Source organism: Peromyscus californicus, unplaced genomic scaffold, assembly GCF_007827085.1.
Source record: "Peromyscus californicus insignis strain IS unplaced genomic scaffold, ASM782708v3 Scaffold_4__1_contigs__length_199733344, whole genome shotgun sequence".
Classification (NCBI taxonomy): domain Eukaryota; kingdom Metazoa; phylum Chordata; class Mammalia; order Rodentia; family Cricetidae; genus Peromyscus; species Peromyscus californicus.
In genome coordinates this window covers 182,521,904-182,541,993 of record NW_026294562.1, presented here as the reverse complement: position 1 = coordinate 182,541,993, position 20,090 = coordinate 182,521,904, and the positions used below count along the sequence as shown (strand labels likewise).

The window sequence follows — 20,090 nt, the reverse complement described above, 5'->3', positions numbered from 1 at the left end:
TCAGTAAATTCTACCTTGGAGTGATTTTTTTTCTTTTTTTTTTTTTCTTTTTTTTTTTTTTTTTTTTAGAGAAAAGCAAGTGTGGTGTCATAGAACTTGAACAATGAAATCTTTTTTCTTGCCAGGCGGTGGTGGCGCACGCCTTTAATCCCAGCACTCGGGAGGCAGAGCCAGGAGGATCTCTGTGAGTTCAAGGCCAGCCTGGGCTACCAAGTGAGTTCCAGGACAGGCGCAAAGCTACACAGAGAAACCCTGTCTCGAAAAACCAAAAAAAAAAAAAAAAAAATCTTTTTTCTTGTCCAGTCATATATTTACATATTCATGCTATGAAATAGAAGTTAACATGTTTCCCTCTATCATCAGTCTAATGTCAACCCAAACTGCATTAGATGGCACCCACTTGTTATATGTATTAAGATAGGGTCTCATGTAGCCCAGGCTGGACTTGAACTGGCTATGTAGCCAAGAATAACCTTGAACTTTTATGTCCATCTTATGTGGTACTGGGGATTGAACCTAGGATTGTGCATGTTAGGAAATCACTTTACAAACTGAGCTCAGTTTTCAGTCTCCTACTTCAGTATTTCTAATTAAAACCAAAACGTTATAATGTCCCAGGTCTGTGTTTTTGCTTCTTTATGATTAAAATGACCAACTCTTCTTTGTGTATCATCATATTTTTATTGTAGATTAATATTATTTTATGCTAGGCACTCTGCTAAGAAATTTACATGCATTATTTACTTCTCCCAATAGCTTTTGAGGTAGAACCATTATTAGTCCCATAATATAAATAAGACTGAAGGTTACAAAGGACCAAATGCTCTAAAATTAGGGATAGAAAAAGGAAGAGCAAGGATTAGAGCCTAGATCTATTTTAATTCTGGGGGAGAGAGAGAGAGAGAGAGAGAGAGAGAGAGAGAGAGAGAGAGACAGACAGACAGACAGACAGAGACAGAGAGACAGAGAGAGAGACAGAGAGAGAATATTGACATGAAGGCTTTAGAAGGTAGTTTGAAACAAGGTGCTGGGGACAAGGTAGCTTGTTAGGTTACTCTAAGGACTGTGTGCTTTTTCCCAGTGAATTTTTGGATGTCAGTAAGTAATCCTAATTAATGAAGGATAAATAATATGACCACAATGTGTTTTTCTAAGTTTGGCTGAAGTATAAAAACTGACAGAGGCATGGGTGAATACACTGGAAAGTTATTTCAGTATTCCGCATAAAACAGATTACCATGTAGAAGACAAGGATGATGAAATAGAAATGGTTCTAATGGGTCAGATTTATGAGATCAAACCTATAGCTCTCGGCAACTGATTGGATGGAGAGGGTGATGGAGAGGAAAGGGACAAGAATGACTCCATAATATGTACTTTCTCATGATGAGCAAGGTGTGCACGTTGCCTGAAGGATTTCCTGCAATCTTTACATTCGTAAGGTCTCTCTCCAGTATGAATTCTCTGATGTAGAGTAAGGGATCCACTATAACTAAAGGCTTTCCCACAAATATTACATTCATAAGGTTTCTCTCCAGTATGAATTCTTTGATGTTGAGCAAGGCCTGCATTTTGGCTAAATGTTTTCCTACATTCCTTACACATGTAGGGTTTCTCTCCAGTGTGACTTCTCTGATGTTGAGCGAGTGATGAACTGTTGCTGAAGGCCTTTCTACATTCAGCACACTCGTAAGGTTTCTCTCCAGTATGAACCCTCTGATGTTGATCGAGGTAAGCAATCTGGCTAAAAGCTTTTCTACATACTTTACATTCATAAGGTTTTTCTCCAGTATGGACTCTCTGATGTTGAGACAAGTGTGCATACTGGCTGAAAGACTTCCTGCATTCTTTACATTCATAGGGTCTCTCTCCAGTATGAATTCTTTGATGTACAATTAGGTATCCACGGTGACTAAAAGCTTTCCCACACACATTACACACGTAAGGTTTCTCTCCTGTATGAATTCGCTGATGCTGAGCAAGAAATGAACCATTACTAAAGGCTTTTCCACATTGAATACATTCAAAAGGTCTCTCTCCGGTATGAATTCTTTGATGCTGAGTCAAGTGTGCAATCTGGCTGAAGGCTTTTTTACATTCTTTACACTGATAAGGTTTCTCTCCAGTATGGACTCTTTGATGTTGAGCAAGATGTGCATTCTGGCTGAAGGCCTTCCTACATTCTTTACATTCATAAGGTTTCTCCCCCGTATGGATTCTCTTATGTTGAGCTAGGTTTGCGCTCTGGCTGAAGGCTTTCCCACATTCAATACATGCATAGGGTTTCTCTCCAGTATGAATTCTCTGGTGGAGAGTAAGGGATGAACTCTGGTTAAAGACTTTTTCACATTCATTACATTTCAGAATTTTCTTCTCTACATGGACCTTCTTATGTTTCATTTCCATAGACTTTTTTCGGTAACTTCTCTTTTGTGGCTCACATTGATGTGTTCTTTCTTTGGTAGAAAAACTCTGTGGTATATCTAGTATTGCATCCTGATGGAATGTTTGCCAAGATGGATTACACCCATTACTTTGATCTTCATAGATTTCTTTATGAATGATGAGCAATTGATTAGGATGCACCTCCTGACCTCCCAATCTGTTCTTAAACCAGTCTTCACTTTCATGGTTTTCTTTCAAATTGGGACAGTCAAGGCTATAACTAAGATGGCTTCTTCCCATGGGTAGGACTTTGGCCGATTCGTCATAAATATCTCGCTTTGATGAAAGTTCAATGCCTTTGAAGACATAATCCCAATCTAAAGGATACCAAGCAAATAGATATTTTAAAATTCATTCATTATAAGAAAAGAAAGTGCTCAAACAAAGAAAGTAAAATACAAAAGAAATTAAAGGATTTAACATCTCTTAATGCAGCTTCACTACTAAATTAAGAAAGGTGATTAAGCTGGGCACAGTGGCACATACCTTTACCTTCAGTACTAGTAGGGCAGAGGCAGGTGGTTCTCTGTGAGGATGAGGCCAGCCTGGTCTACATAGTGAGTTCCAGGACAGCTAAAGTTAATTTTTGCATTCTAGGAAGGTGTTTCTGAAAACAATTTTCTTTGTAATAAGTTTTAACTAAATGTAATTTTTCAGTTGATTCCTGAAGCCACAATGTCTTCATGAAAACATAATTTTCTATCAAACTGCTTGCTTTTATTAATTTAGTACAGGTTTTAATTTGGCTTTTCCTTATTAAACCCAAATAAGATTACCTCTTTTAAAAACTACATTTATTAAGTGTATGCACATAAGTGAATGTTTTGACATTTGTGTGGTGGTCAGAGGACAGTTTGTGGGATCTGATTCTCTCTTTCCACCATGTGTGTCCTGAGGATCGAATTCAGGTCATCAGGCTTGGAGGTAAGTGCCTTTATCCGATGAGACATCTCAGTGTCCCAACATTACCAAAAGCAGGGTCTTAGAAACTGATAAATCTTGGCAAAAATTAGTAAATGCATAGTGGGTCTCAGCAGAATTAACTACTGTGTTCTACTTTATATTGATATAACTACATTGATCAACACTGATCCAATGAGTAGTCATAGTGTGTTCAATAAGTCAGGCCTTTTCGTGATGAACTATGAGAATCTACAGGAGACAGGTGAAATTTCATTTCAACAAATTTCAAAGTACTGACTGAAATCAGACAGAGATGTTCTCTATCCTCAAAAGAATTAAATTTAAGAGACCTAATTATGTCTGGCATGTACTCACTATCAGAGTATTAAGGAACAGTTGTAATTCTAAAATGCGTATAATTACACAATAAACAAAGACAGTAACTCCTTGAGGGGCGACCTCAAGAAAGACCAGCAGAAACCCACAGGAAGTGGAAAAACACAAGCTACATGAGAAAATAACAAAGTAGATAGAATCAACAGAAAACGTAAAGCCAAAATTAGGTTCCTTTATAAGGATCACTGATTAAGAAAACAAGAAGAGCTGGGCATTGGTGCGCTCTCGTTTAATCCCAGCACTCGGGAGGCAGAGGCAGACAGATCTCTGAGTTCCAGGCCAGCCTGGTCTATAGAACAAGTTCCAGGGCAGCCAGGGCTACATGGAGAAACCCTGTCTCAGAATAGCCCCTCCTCCAAAAAAAATATAAAAACCCACTATCTGATCTTATTAAAAACCCACTATCCGGTCAAATCCAATAAAACAATCTGACCAAAATGTAAAGGAACAAGAAAATTTATCTTTTAAAATACCCAAGTGAAAGAGAAATTTAAAACTATAGGAAGGAATAGTAACAAAACCCATGAACTATCAGAATCTACAGGAGACAGGTGAAGATACACAAAGGGAACTTCACAGCCCTTGACAATCGATCACCCAATAAGAGAGAATGAGATTGGTACTGGCTGCTCTTGAAAAGGCCCAGGTCCAGTTCCCAGCTCCCATATCGTCAGTTTAACTAGGTCTGCACCGGACGCCCTCTTCTGGCCTATGCAGGTATTGCGTGTGGTGCACTATCCAGACAAAACACTCATACACGTTAAATAAAAATAAGTCTTACAAAAGGAGCAAAACTATTGTCATTGGTACTTCATAACTGTAATTTTGCTACTGTTATGAACTTTACTGAATCTGTGTTTTCTGATGGTTTGAGGCCTGTGGTGGGAATGGCTAATGGTGGGAATGGCTAATGGGAAGTCTCACTCTGGTAGGCAATCTGCCTGGAGCCCTCTGTCCATCAACAGCTCCTGGCTCCCAGGCTTCTCCTGACTTGATGCTCCAACGTATCTCTGCAGCTCACTCACTCTAGACCAGCTCAGCTTGATGGATCATCTTCTGTATGGACCACATACTTTAAAAGAAACTACTCCAGGGCTGGAGAGATGGCTCAGTGGTTAAGAACATGTATTGTTCTTGCAGTGGACCCGAGTTCAATTCCCAGCACCCACATCAGGCAGCTTACAACTGCTTATAACTCCAGATTCAGGGGATGACCCTAATCTTAGATACATGCACATATACAGACAAACACACACGTACACATAAATAAATAAATAAATAAATAAATAAATAAATAAATAAATAATAAAATATTTAAAAAAAAAAAAAAGAAAGAAAGAAAGAAACCACTCCAGCCGGGTGGCAGTGGCACACACCTTTAATCCCGGCACTCGGGAGGCAGAGCCAGGTGGATCTCTGTGAGTTCAAGGCCAGCCTGGTCTACAGAGCGAGTTCCAGGACAGCCACCAAAACTACACAGAGAAGCCCTGTCTCGAAAAAAAAACAAAAAAAGAAAAGAAAGAAACTACTCCAGAAGCGCTAACGATGAGCTAGGCTTTTCCCGACATCTGAGCCTTTCCCGACAGGGGCACCCACCTCCCTAGCTTGGCCCCACTCACCAGGGCTTGTGTCTCTTGCTCCCTCCCTCTGCACCATCCAGGGGTCTTTTCCTTGTTCCAGTAATGAGATCACAGCTGGCTTGTAAACAGGAATCCCTGCTTCCAAGAAACACAAGAGGAATTAGCCACTGTCGGGGATCAAATCCAGTCCGCTGCTCATCAGGAAGGTGAGGCCTTGCAGGTAGGAGATGGGGGAGATGGGAGTATTCTTGAGAGTGAGTGACACAAAGGGACAGTCTAAAAAAGGCGACAAATTCTGTAAAATAGAAATTATTTGAGGAGCATAAGAAAAGGTGGGGACAGGACAGGCTCCAAAGCTACACAGAGAAACCATGTCTTAAGAAAAAAAGAAAAAAAAAAAAAGAAAGAAAAAGAAAAAAGGTGGGGGAAGCAATTTTCTTTGAACTTTTAAGACTGGGTTTGCCAGGCTGTTTCCCCAAGCCAGTCCTCCCTCCCCAGCTGGGATGGCTATTCTTGGTTGTTAACTTGACTACATCTGGAATTACCTAAAACCCAAGTGGCTGGGTACACCTGTGAGGGATTTTCCCCCCCTTAATTAGAGCATTTGAAGTGGGAAGATCCATTTTTAATCTGGATCTTTTGAGGTTGGACGATCCACCTTTAATGTGGGCCACACCTTCTGCTGGCAGCCTATATAAAGGACATGGAAGAAGGAAGCTCTCGCTTTTTGCTCGCTCTCTCTCTCTTCTCTCTCTCTCTCTCTCTCTCTCTCTCTCTCTCTCTCTCTCTCTCTCTCTCTCTCCATTGCTTCACTGACATTGGAGCCTACTTCTTTGGAATTCTGGTGTATACTGAAGACCAGCTGAGACATCCAGCCTTGTGGACTGAACAACTAATGGATTCTTGGACCTTTTGTTGGACTAGCTGGACCATAGCCTGTAAGCTATTCTAATAAATCCCCTTTATATGTTATATGATATGTAATATATAATATAAATATGTGGTTTATATGTGTGAAAATATATATATATGAGTATTATATATATACATATATATATGTATATATATATATATATATATATATTTTTTTTTTTAACCAGAGAACCCTGACTAATACACCAGCCCTCTGGAACTGGAACTACAGGCATGTGCCATTACATGATGGGCATAAGAAGGAGAAATTGGGCCAATAAAATAAATGGCTTAGTGGGAAAAGGGCTTGCTATGAAAGCCTGATGATCTGAGTTCCATTCATGGAACCCCTGTAAAGGTGGAGGGAGAGAACTGACTCCACAGGTTGTCTTCTGGCCTCCACATGCACTCTGTGGCATGTGCACACAACTCCCCAACACACACACACACACACACACACACACACCAATAAAATTTTAAAATTAAAGGGGCCCAATGAGGTGGCTCAATTGGGAAAAGGCGCTTACTGCCAAGCCTCCTGAGGAATGGCATTCTATCCCCAGGACCCACATGATGAAAGGGGAGAACCAACTGTCCTCTGATTTCCATACGTGTGCCATGGCATGAGCATGAACACACACACACACACACACACACACACACACACACACACACACACAGAAAGAGAGAGAGAGAGAGAGATATGTAATTTTTAAAAATTTTTAATAAAAAGGGGAAATTTAGTAAAGCAACTCAGAGGCATCTCAGAGACATTTCACAGAACCCAGCCCCGTGTGTAGAGTTGGAATTCTGCAGAGACCTCCTTACCCAGCGACACCAGGCTCTTATAGTTCTCCAACGTCACCTTCCTGTACAAGTCTCTCTGAGCATCATTCAGCCATTCCCATTCCTCTTGAGTGAAATTTACAGACACATCCCCAAATGTCACCAAATTCTGAAATGACATAAACATATTCTGGTTCAAGTCCTCACATGGGCCTAGATTAAATAGTTAAAGCTGGACATGATGGCACAGTCCTCTAAACCCAGCACTCAGGAGGCAGATGTAAGGCGTTCCGAGTTCCAGGCCAGCTTGGGCTGCATAGTGAGCTCAAAGCTATAGTGTGAGACCCTGTCCAATCAAACAAACAAACAACAAAACAATACAACACAACGGAAAAGAGTTAGCACTAGTTAAACTGTCTATACTTTGAGAAAAGGAATTATGGGTTTTTTGTTATTTTTTGTTTCTGAGACAGGGTCTTGTGTGTGGCTCAGGGCTGTCTGGAATTCACAACCCTCTGCCTCAGCTTCCCAAGTGCTAAGATTGTGTGTATCATTGTGTCTATCTTTATCTTTCTCCCCTCCCTCCCATAGACAGGATATAGCTACACAACTCAAGCCAGCCTTGAACTCTTGGTCCTTTTTGCCTTAGTCCCCCAAGTGCTGGACTTAGAGCTATGGCCACTGTAAGCCCTTCAAGGCACAAATGGCCAGGTCCCGCCCCAGACTACTCTAAAGGGCCACAACCTCACTTTCCAGCCCTTGGAGATGCAAGTTCTGCCCTACAGGAAGAAAAAAAAGCCCAAGATCAGGCTAAAGAATCCCACCAATCCCTGAGCTTGCTCCAAGATCAGCCCACAAAATCCCATCAATCACAGGCCAGCCTGTAAAGGTCCGTACCCCCGCCAAGAAACCCTTTATAAAGCCTGCCTCCTGCTCAATTGCTACTTCTCTCCCGAGCAGAAGTGGCCACCCTCTGGTGTCTCTCCCGATAAATCTCTTGTGTGAGGTTTGTTGTGTGGTGTGACTTTGTGTTATTCCTTGGCTCCCAACTGCCAGGACACCTTTCCCCTCAGAGCTGTGACATGTCCACTGGGGAAGCCTTTCTCCTCAGAGCTGTAACACGTCCACTGGGGAAGCCTTTCTCCTCAGAGCTGTAACACCTCCCCTGGGGAAGCCTTTCCCCTCAGAGCTGTAACACGTCCACTGGGGAAGCCTTTCTCCTCAGAGCTGCAACACTTATGGCCACCACCTTACATTCTTAAAAATGCATGCTAATAATCGTCATGCTTAGTTCTCTTATGGGAAGTCCCTAACTTCTGAGAAACTCTCTGTTGCTGGAGAAAGGACTCACCATACATGTATGGATCAGTAATGATAAAATCAATACAGTGTACAACAACAGGGGATTCATACTAAACGCCAAAGAACTTCATTTGGAGAAAACAAGAGACACTGAGGCAGGAAAAAAAGAGTGTTACTTAGTAAGTAATGAATCTGTATTACCTTAGAAACTTAAGAATTTATGAAAATGATGTATAGTTAATTAGAGATGTGTATAAACAAAGCAAAAGAAGAAATAAAGTTGTGAACAAAGAGCAGATGAAATAAAAGGAAAACAAGGAGAATGTTAGGTTTAAACAAACCCTTGTAAGTAATAACATTAAAGGAAAATGTGCTAATCAAAAGACTATCAGGCTTTATTTTCACATTCTCTTTATAAGAATACTTTAAAATGTAATCTTTATTGACAATAATTACTTTCAAGAACTTATTTATGTATTTTATTTATGTGCATGAGTGTTTTGCCTGCATGTATGTCTGTTCACTATGTGTGTGCCTGGTGCTCATGGAGGCCAGAAAAGGGCATCAGATCCACTGGGATTACATTACAGTAATTACAGATGACTGTGGGTGCTGGGAACCAAACTCAAGTCCTTTGGAAGTACAGCCAGTGGTCTACACACACACACACACACACACACACACACACACACACACACACACACACACACGCACGTATACTCTGTCTCTGTCTCTCTAAGCTATGTTCCTCTAGACCACTGGTTCTCAACCTTCCTAATGCTGAGACCCTTTAATACAGTTCCTCATGTTCTGGTGACTCCCAACCATCAAATTATTTTTGTTGCTACTTCATAACTGTAATTTTGATACTATTATGAATCATAATATAAATATATGATATGCAGGATATCTGATATGTGACCCATGTGAAAGGGTCGTTCGACCCCCAAAGGGTTTGCAACACATAGGTTGAGAACCACTGCTCTAAAGAACCCTGACTAATGCATTCTCTAAAAGAGAGATCTAGCATACCATGACTTGAGAGGGGGAAAGGTCATCTTACCTTATGAATAAGCCACCTACCTCATAAATATTCATAAAAACTACTTATGAATCTAGACAGAACTCATTGTGCTGGTGCTGCCTTTGGGAGCAGCAATTTCTCTGTATATATCACATACTTCAATTTTCTTTGCTAAATAAACTTCCACTTAAACTGCCTGTGTCTCCTGTCTGAATTCTTTGTTACTCCTATAATTACTATTTTCCTTTCATCATTCCTCAGCATATAAGTATAATCAGCACATCTACTGAATGGAGTGTGTGAGAATGTTTGATTTTTAAAAAACTGCTATTTGTGATGGTTGGTGTAGCCAACTTGACAGACTCTAGATGTAAGTGTTATAGTTTTTTTTGTTTTTTGTTTTTTGTGGGTTTTTTTGGTTTTTTGAGACAGCGTTTCTCTGTGTAGCTTTGCGCCGTTCCTGGATCTCGCTCTGTAGACCAGGTTGGCCTCGAACTCACAAAGATCTGCCTGGCTCTGCCTCCTGAGTGCTGGGATTAAAGGCGAGTACCACCGTTGCACAGCTTTTTGGGTTTTTTTAAGACAGGGTTCTCTGTGTAGCCCTGGCTGTCCGGGAACTGGCTCTGTAGACCAGGCTGCACCACCACTGCCTGGCCTCATTGGGTGTCTTAACTGTCTTTTCTGTTGCTGTGATAAAATACGCTCACAAGGGCTGGAGAGACGGCTCAGTTCAGTTCAGTTCCCAGCATGGGATGTTCACAACATGGTGGCTCACAACTGTCTGTAACTCCAGTTCCAGGGGATTTGACCCCTCCTCTAACCTCTCTGGGTACTAGGCATGCACATGGTACACTGGCATATATGCAGGTAAAACATTCATTCACACAAAATAAATACATCTAAAGAGAGAAAAGAAAAGAAAGCACCCTGACTTTAAATAACTTAAAAATAACTCAAGGGAAAAGGATTTATTTTAGCTCACAGTCCAAGGTTACAGTCCACCATCGTGGAGGAAGTAACAGTGGCAGGAACTTCAGACACCTAGTCACACTGCATCTATAGTAAAGACGTGGTGATAGCTGGGTGGTGGTAGCACACATCTTTAATACCAGCACTCAAGAGGCAGAGGTAGGCAGATCTTTAAGTTCGAGGCCATCCTGGTCTACAGAGCGAGTTCCAGCACAGCCAGGACTACACAGAGAAACCCTGTCTTGAAAACAAATAAACAAACCAAAGAAAAAGAAATGCCCCCCCTCCAGGTTCATATATTTGAATCTTAGTCATCAGGGAGTAGCACTACTTGAGAAGGATTAGGAAGTGTGACCTTGTCAGAGGAGGTGTGTTACTGGGGGAGAGTTTTGAGTTTTCAAAAGCCCAAGCCAGGCCCAGTGGCTCTCTTCTCAATTTCTCCAGCACCATGTCTGCCTGTGTGCTGCCATGCTCCCAGCCATGATGATAATTGACTATACTTCTAAAACTATAAGCCCGCCCACAATGAAATGCTTTCTTTTATAAAAATTGCCATGTCATGATGTCTCTTCACAGCAACAGAATAGTGACTAAGACACTTAAGGATGCTCAGACTCCTCTCTATACTTATATAGTCCAAGATCATCTTCAGGGAATAAATACTGCTTCCCATAGTGGATATGTCTTTCTGCATCAGCTAACATAAGATGAGCCCAACTCCCAGATGATTCTGACAGTTAACACTTAATCATCTGTGGTGGTGTGAATGAGAATGCCCTCCATAGGTTCATATGTTTGAATGCTGGGCCTCCAGTTACAGGAACTGCTTGGAAAGGATTAGGAGGTGTGGCCCTGTTGGATGAGGTATGTCACTAGACCTGGGCCTTTAAGGTTTCAAAAGTCCACACCAGGTCCAATCTCTCTGTCTGTTGCCTGTAGATCAGGATGTAAAGCTCTCAACTACTGTGCTAGTGCCATGCCTGTCTGCTTCCCACCATGATAATCATGGACTAACCCTCTAAGACTGCAAGCAAGGCCCTAGTTAAATGCTCTCTGTTATAAGATTTACTGTGGTCATGGTCTTTTCACAGCAACAGAACACTGACTGAGACGGTCATGGTGTCTCTCCACAGCAACAGAACACTGACTGAGACAGTCACAGTGTCTCTCCACAGCAACAGAACACTAAGACAGTCATGGTGTCTCTCCACAGCAATATAACACTAAGATAGTCACGGTGTCTCTCCACAGCAACAGAACACTAAGACAGTCATGGTGTCTCTCCACAGCAACAGAACACTAAGACAGTCACGGTGTCTTTCCACAGCAACAGAACACTAAGACAGTCATGGTGTCTCTCCACAGCATCATAACACTAAGACAGTCAGGATGTCTCTCCACAGCAACAGAACACTGACTGAGACAGTCATGGTGTCTCTCTACAGCAACAGAACACTAAGACAGTCATGGTGTCTCTCCACAGCAACAGAACATTGACTGAGACAGTCATGGTGTCTCTCTACAGCAACAGAACACTAAGACAGTCATGGTATCTCTCCCCAGCAACAGAACACTGACTGAGACAGTCATGGTGTCTCTTCACAGCAACAGAACACTAAGACAGTCATGGTGTCTCTCCACAGCAACAGAACACTAAGACAGTCATGGTGTCTCTCCACAGCAACAGAACACTGACTGAGACAGTCACGGTGTCTCTCCACAGCAACAGAACACTAAGACAGTCCAGTGTCTCTTCACAGCAATTGAACAATGACTGAGATAGTCACGGTGTCTCTTCACAGCAATTGAACAATGACTGAGACAGTCATGGTGTCTCTCCACAGCAGTAGAACACTAAGACAGTCATGGTGTCTCTCCACAGCAACAGAACACTAAGACAGTCCGGTGTCTCTTCACAGCAATTGAACAATGACTGAGATAGTCACGGTGTCTCTTCACAGCAACTGAACAATGACTGAGACAGTCATGGTGTCTCTTCACAGCAGTAGAACACTGACTGAGACAGTCATAGTGTCTCTCCACAGCAACAGAACACTAAGACAGTCATGGTGTCTCTCCACAGCAATATAACACTAAGATAGTCACGGTGTCTCTCCACAGCAACAGAACACTAAGACAGTCATGGTGTCTCTCCACAGCAACAGAACACTAAGACAGTCACGGTGTCTCTCCACAGCAACAGAACACTAAGACAGTCATGGTGTCTCTCCACAGCAACAGAACACTAAGACAGTCCAGTGTCTCTTCACAGCAATTGAACAATGACTGAGACAGTCATGGTGTCTCTTCACAGCAACTGAACAATGACTGAGACAGTCATGGTGTCTCTTCACAGCAATTGAACAATGACTGAGACAGTCACGGTGTCTCTTCACAGCAACTGAACAATGACTGAGACAGTCATGGTGTCTCTTCACAGCAGTAGAACACTGACTGAGACAGTCATGGTGTCTCTCCACAGCAACAGAACACTAAGACAGTCATGGTGTCTCTCCACAGCAACAGAACACTGACTGAGACAGTCACGGTGTCTCTCCACAGCAACAGAACACTAAGACAGTCCAGTGTCTCTTCACAGCAATTGAACACTGACTGAGACAGTCATGGTGTCTCTCCACAGCAACAGAACTCTAAGACAGTCATGATGTCTCTTCACAGCAACAGAACACTGACTGAGACAGTCACGGTGTCTCTTCACAGCAACAGAACACTAAGACAGTCGTGATGTCTCTTCACAGCAATTGAACACTGACTGAGACAGTCATGGTGTCTCTCCACAGCAACAGAACTCTAAGACAGTCATGATGTCTCTTCACAGCAATACAACAGTAACTAAGACACCATCACCACTGGAAATGAACCTCTGGGCATGCCTGTGGGAGAAGACTGGTCACTATAAGTGACGCCCTTCCCTGACTGGGACCTCAGTCTTTGTAAATGGAGCAAAGGAGATAAGCAGCATGCCTTCATTGTTTTCTGCCTCCTGATTGTACATGTGATGAGACCGCTGCTTCAAGCTCCCACACCTTGACTTCCACATCGTGATGGACTATGCCATGAACTGTGAACCAGAATAAACTCCTCCTTTAAAATTTGCAGTTGTCAAAGTATTTTACCATAGCAACGGGAAGAGAAACTGAGGTACCAGTTAAGGTGCTGACTTTAGTTTCAGTCATTAAATCACTAAATGGGAGCTGGAGAGATGGCTCAGTGGTTAAGGGCACTTGGTGTTCTCACAGCTCAGTTTCCGGCACCCCCATGATTGCTCACAACTGTCTGCAAATCCACTTCTAGGAGACAGGATGCCCTCTTCTGGCCTCTTCCAGCCCCGGGCACACACGTGTTGCGCATAAATACATGGAGACAAAACACAAATACACATACAATATTTTTTTTTTTTAAATCATTAAGTGAATTTTGTCTTGGGATTAGGACAGAATTTTTAACATTTTATAAAAAGACCCTAAACAGACTTCTGCCATTTTGTACTATATATTTAAACAAAGCAGAATTCTCAGTGTTGCCCAATTATAAAATAAAAATACTGATTAACTCTGTTTAATGTTCTGCAGAATCAAATATTCAGTCAAGATGTAGTCATTTATGTAAAAATAAACAAGTACACTAATTTCATTAGTATGTAAATTTACTTTCATCTTTAACAAGTGGCAAAATCACATATATACCAATCAATCGTTTTAAAATAATTCTTAATGATTTACTATTAATACATGTTTGATTTAGTTGTTTTAGATACCTGTAGCCCAGCAGGGTTGTTTAAGAACTTCTCAGGCATGGGCCAGCAGGACGAGTCCCTGGGGTAAAGGCATTTGCTGCTAAAGCCTGATAACCTGGGCTCATTGCCCAGGACCCACATGCTGGAGTGAGAGAACTGACTCCCACAGACTGTCCTTTGACCATGCTCACGGAGTAGCACATGCACACATACACAAACATAAGTTCTTCTTTGAGACAGGGTTTCTCTGGGTAGCCCTGGCTGATCCCTGGAACTCACTATGTACACCAGGCTGGCCTCAAACTCATAGATACACCAGCTTCTGCCTCCTGAGTCCCAGGATTAAAGGCATGCGCCACCACTGATATATAAGTTTTGAAATTCTAATTTAGGCACTGGCTGCTCTTCCAGAGGTCCTGAGTTCAAGTCCTGGCAACCACATGCTGGCTCACAACTATAATGGGATCTGATGCCCTCCTCTGGCCTCCAGGCATACATGCAGACAGACCACTCATACTGAAAAAGAAAAAGAAAAAAAAATACTTTAAAAAATTTAATTTAAAAATTTCTCAGGCAAAACAGAGTCAAGAATGGAAAAAAAATTTAATTCTATTTTAGACGATTTCACTCTGGCTTACTTTTCTCTTTACAGCTATTCTCTATATTTTATCTAGCAACGTGTATGATTTTCATATTTAACCTATAGAATCCCTAAGTGTAAGGAAAAAGATTTTCCTAAATAAACAATCCATCCTTTTCCTGCAGGTGTGATACACACCGCACGTGTTTAGTAACTGGGGGAATAAATTCCATTCTTACACAATTTGCATATTTGCATTTGTTTCTGGGTATTATATGCACATCTTTAAATGTGTTTCCTTTGGCTCTGTTTCACACTATTTACTATTTTGGTTATTGTAGAAAATATTTTTGTAATGTTTTAAAAACACAGGTTCAGTGGACTGGAGATGCTCAGTGGGTAAGAGCACCACTTGCTCTTGCAGAGGACATGGGTTCCGTTCCCAGCACCCACATGGCCCCTCACAACCATCTGTAACTCCAGTTCCAGGGCATCCGATGCCCTCTTCTGGCCTCCTCTGGCACTGCATACATGTATTGCACAGACATACATGCAAGCAAACACCCATACCCATTAGATAAAAGTAACAAATAGTTAAGAATACAGACTCAACTGCTCCCTGTCCTACCTTCCCCACACCCCCAAACAAATGTCTTTCTAGCCAGCGGTGGTGGCATACACCCATAATCCCAGCGCTTTAGCAGTGTACGCAGGAGGGCTGGGAGTTCAAGATCATAGCTGCAGAGTGAGTTGAGGGCCAGCTTAGGCTACATGGGGCACTGTCTCAATTTATTCCCGTAACAATTTCACTAATTAATTAACTGGATTACCTAGTATATCAAAGCTGTAGGCTGCTGCTAACTCAGAATATTCCTAAAAGAAAGCTTTACTGTTCTCATAAAAATCTTCCTCTTCTAAGCTCACAAGTACTTAGACAAACCCTGCCTTAGCTGAGCCACACTTTAATGATCAAGATTTGATACATGGGATTACTCAAAATCATCTTGAACATGAGTTTTTGCCAAATGTCCTAACTCTGAGCACCCCAAAGCGCTCCTACTTCCTTTCAAACCTGAGATGGTGGAGAAAAACTCATCACTACCGGTCAGAACTGAACACGCCTCCACCTCCAATACTCACAAAGAGACTCCACAAATATCCCACTTTGGTGGTTGGAAAGAAAATGGCCCCAAAGGGAGTGGCACTATTAAGAGGTGTGGCTTTGTTGGAGGAGGTGTGGCCTTGTTGGAGGAAGTGTGTCACTGTGGGGGCGGGCTTTGAGGTCTCTTCTGCTCAAGCTTCCCTCAGTGTAATACTCAGTCCACTTCCTGTTGCCTACAAGAAGTAGAGCTCTCAGCTCCCTCTCCAGCACCATGTCAGCCTGCATGCCACCATGTTCCACCATAATGAAAATGGACTGAACCTCTGAACTGAAAGCCAGCCCCAATTAAATGTTTTCCTTTGTAAGAGTTGCCGTGGTCATGGTGTCTCTTCACAGCAATAGAAACCCTGACTAAGACACTACCCAAGAGAGTATTTTTTTTCCTCATTAGAGTTCATAAGAGCACTGCATGAGTCCTTGAAGCAAATGTTGGCTGGGGAGAGGGATACTCTTAGGCTTTGGGGAACCCTCTTTTGTGTTGCAATGGAGAACAAGACTAAGTCATTGGATAGAAGAGATTTTTGTCAGGCTGCTGAATTTCAGGAATTTAAATTAACCTGACTGAAAAATAAGGTTCTTACCTTGGACATGGCGTTAAAACTTCAAGACTATATGACTGTGTTTCTGGGAGGGGGGCGATGTCCTGAGAAAGCACAGCTGGATAGAAAAAAGAAACCATGAGTCCCAGGCATGCCGTGCGGCCCCAGCATCACTAGCCTGAAAAGCCTCCCAGTCCTTTTGTTTTTCCTTCTCCCATCACAGTTGTACATCTGAGGTGTCATTAAATTTGCAATTATTTCCCCCTATGTGCTTTATAGCTCCGGAACTTAGACTTTATGTCTAAGTTATCTCTTCCACTTACAACTGTAAACAATAAGAGCAAATACAGAGTGGCATTATCAAGTAAGAATCTCCCACCCTTTTACACACGAAGGTTTTTCATTATTGAAGATACCCAAGCCCATCGTTGAGCAAATAATTGAGCCAAACTGGAAACTTGACTTGAATTTATAGTGTACAGATGATGGTGTTAACAGGAAGTATGTCCCTACCCTTTCTACAAGGATGAGAAATAGGCTACCAAATGAAGCTGCTTTACACAGTGCGCATTTGAGGGACCATGTGATCTAGAAGACACTGCTAAAACAACTTCCTCAGAAAGAGAAGAGAGGGGAAGTGTAGTCAGTCACTGTTTTAATTGTGAATTCTTTTTTTTTTTTTAAATTAAACTTCACTGACTTAAAGAATAATGAATCATTTAAGAGTGCTGGAGAAGCGGCTTGGTGGTTAAGAGTGCTGGAGAGATGGCTTGGTGGTTAAGAGCATTGGCTGCTTTTCCAGAGGACCGGGGTTCAATTCCCAGCACCACATGACAGCTCACAACTGTCTGTACTCCAGTTCCAGTGGATCTAACTAACTCCCTCACACAGACACACATGCAGGCCAGACACAATGCACATCAAGTAAAAATAAATTCTTTTAAAAAATCTTAAAGAAATAAATCATTTAAGCAAGCACTATAACTTGGTGCCAAGAAGCCCTATATCTATATATTAGATCCTATATATTAGTCCTATATCTATATATTAGTCCTATATATATTAGTCCTGTATCTATATAACTATATATTAGAATGCTTTCATTTGAACACTCTGTACACCACATCTGTTCACACAATCACACAGTATCACAGCCTTCCTCATGCCCCATCTCAGACCGTCACACATTCTCCAGCACCGTCTGCCTCGAACGGTTACACTGTCTCAGACTCGATGACACAGCCTTATATACTGTCACTCAGGCCCATACATTGTCACAGGCTCCATGACACCTGATTGTAAATGCTCCACTGGAATAGTATCACACAGTCCCAAACACAGCCTCACTCTCCTCAGGTCTGCATAGTCAAATGTGGTTCTTGGGGTTGGAGATTTAGCTCAGTGGTAGAGCACTTGCCTAGCAAGCGCAAAGCCCTGGGTTCGATCCTCAGCTCCAGAAAAAAAAAAAAAATGTGGTTCTCACAATCTGTCACGGTGTCACCACATCGCAAGATCACACGGCACCGACCCGAGACGCTGTCTCATACAGTCCCATTCAGTCTTGCATACATTCTCAAAGCCTCTTGTGGCCTCATTATTCGCACATTCTCTTTCGCACACTGTCCCGGGCCCTCTTAGACATGGTGGTAGAGTCTTGTACCGCCATGCACATTGTGATGGCCTCTCGGTCTCATACATTGTCCCAGGCCCTTCAACATTGTGACAATGGTCTCATACCGCCACACACACTGTCACAGCCTCTATCTGGGTCATAGTGGGTATTTAGTTTCACAAACTGTCACAGGCCCTCACGGCACTATTGGGACAGCCATGTATTGCCATACACATTGTCACAGCCTCAGCCTCGCCCGGTATTCAGTCTCACAGTCCCCGGAACCATCCACACAGTAGTGTAGACTTGTCCCGTCACCATACATTGTCACAGCCCCCTCCACAAAGTGGCTTGGTCTCAACCCTGTCACATGGGTCTCCGAACAAATTCTCCCATGTCGTCCCCTGTGCTGTCCCGTACTGTCAACACACCGTCCCAACTTCTCAGTCTCAGACAGTGTGCCGTCTGGAAGTCACAGGCACCTCAGACACAGTGGTGCGGTCTGACACTACCCCTGGGAACCCTGCCCCAACATTCTCACATATACCCCACCCTGTGCGGTCACTCACCTGGTCACGGCCTTTTAGTCCCACGCAGTATTCAGTCACAGGTCCCCTCACTCCGTCACGTGGGTCTCCAAACACACGACCCCCTAAGCTGTCACATGCTGTCACACACAATGTCACAGCCTTTCAGTCCCACGCAGTATTCAGTCACAGGTCCCCTCACTCTGTCACGTGGGTCTCCAAACACACGACCCCCTAAGCTGTCACATGCTGTCACTCACCTGGTCACAGCCTTTCAGTCCCACACAGTATTCAGTCACAGGTCCCCTCACTCCGTCACGTGGGTCTCCAAACACACGACCCCCTAAGCTGTCACACACAATGTCACAGCCTCAGTCGCACACAGTATTCAGTCACAGGTCCCCTCATAGGTTGGTGGCGGGGGTCTCACTCTGTCACGTGGGTCTCCAAACACACGACCCCCTAAGCTGTCACATGCTGTCTGTCACACACAATGTCACAGCCTCCCGTCGCGCACAGTCTTCAGTCACGGGTCCCCTCGTGCACAGTGGTGTGGTCTCGTACACACACTCCCACCCCGTCAGTCTCACACAACGCGCAGGTTCAGTCACAGGTTCTTCAGAGAAAGTGGGGCAGCCACACTGTCACTCGGGTCCCCCCCCCCACACACACACACACCCCAGCGCTATCACACACACGGGCACAAGCCCTTCTTCCAGGGCTCCAAGCCGTATCCAGTCTCACAGTCACAGGCTCCCCCGAACACGGGACGCTGTGTCTGTCACACACACACACACACACACACACACACACACACACACACACACACACACACACACACACACACACACACACACACACACACACACACACACACACACACACACACACACACACTCCGTGGCAGGCTCACAGTCACAAGGCCCCTCACACACGGCGGCGTGTGGTCTCGCACCGTCACGCGGGTCCCGCCACACACTCTCCCACACGGTACCCCGCTCCTCACCGGGCTCCTCCTCCGTCCGCGCGGCCGCTCGCTCGGCGGCCAGGGCGGGTCGGGCCGGGCCCGGGGCTCGATCTCGTGGAGCTAGCTCCCGGAGCTCACAAAGGCGCGGCTGCAGAGCGGCCCCGCGCAGAGGCCTCTGGGAGGTGGAGTCCAGCGCTTGACCGGGGCGGCGCAGGGCATGCTGGGAACGCCCTCTAGGGCGCGGCTTTGCGGGGGGGCCCCAGAGTCTCTCCGGCAGGGCTCTGGTTTTCAGAAGCCGGACTCACTCGGGCTGCGCAGGCGCAGCTGGCTCGGCCGGGCCTCCGGCCAGGAGTGACGGTCGCGGGGGGGGGGGGGGAGATGCTCGAGCACGCATGCGCAGTGCTGGCTGGCGGCTGTGCCCGCTAGCAAGATGATGGAGTCCCTGTCTCAACAACAACAACAAACAAAGATTTGGAAATCAGCCTGGGCGGGAGGAAAAGAATGGTCTAGAGCAGCGGTTCTCCACCTTCCTCATGCTGTGGTGACCCCCCACCATAAAATTATTATTATTTACTTTTTCTTTTTTTGGTTTTTCGAGACAGGGTTTCCTCTGTGTAGTTTCCTGGATC

The 20,090-nt window shown here is 43.8% G+C and overlaps 1 protein-coding gene across 2 annotated transcripts; it reads right to left on the bottom strand.

Annotated features, from left to right (window-relative positions):
• Positions 1 to 288: 288 nt before the first annotated feature.
• On the bottom strand, positions 289 to 19,766 carry LOC128095526 (zinc finger protein 583). 2 transcript variants are annotated; one of them, XM_052714582.1, is made up of 6 exons: positions 19,501 to 19,766; positions 16,398 to 16,473; positions 14,096 to 14,590; positions 7,065 to 7,191; positions 5,364 to 5,462; positions 289 to 2,762 (listed from the first exon to the last, which is right to left on the bottom strand). In XM_052714582.1, exons 3-6 carry the CDS (start codon positions 14,213 to 14,215, stop codon positions 1,288 to 1,290), a joined length of 1,821 nt encoding a protein of 606 aa, XP_052570542.1. In that variant the 5' UTR covers positions 14,216 to 14,590; positions 16,398 to 16,473; positions 19,501 to 19,766; the 3' UTR covers positions 289 to 1,287. The 2 variants fall into 2 exon arrangements, with proteins under 2 accessions (XP_052570542.1, XP_052570543.1); XM_052714583.1 differs by lacking the exons at positions 14,096 to 14,590; positions 16,398 to 16,473; positions 19,501 to 19,766 and having other exon boundaries at positions 291 to 2,762; positions 5,364 to 5,459; positions 7,065 to 11,391.
• Positions 19,767 to 20,090: the final 324 nt, after the last annotated feature.

Bases quoted from the DNA above. Each gene is read 5' to 3' on its own strand.
- LOC128095526 (XM_052714582.1), bottom strand. From the start codon at position 14,215: ATGTGGGTCCTGGGCAATGAGCCCAGGTTATCAGGCTTTAGCAGCAAA. The intron at 7,192-14,095 runs GTATCTAAAACA...ATGTCATTTCAG, and splicing joins ACAACCCTGCTGGGCTACAG to AATTTGGTGACATTTGGGGA. The intron at 5,463-7,064 runs GTAAGGAGGTCT...GTTTCTTGGAAG, and splicing joins TAAGAGCCTGGTGTCGCTGG to CAGGGATTCCTGTTTACAAG.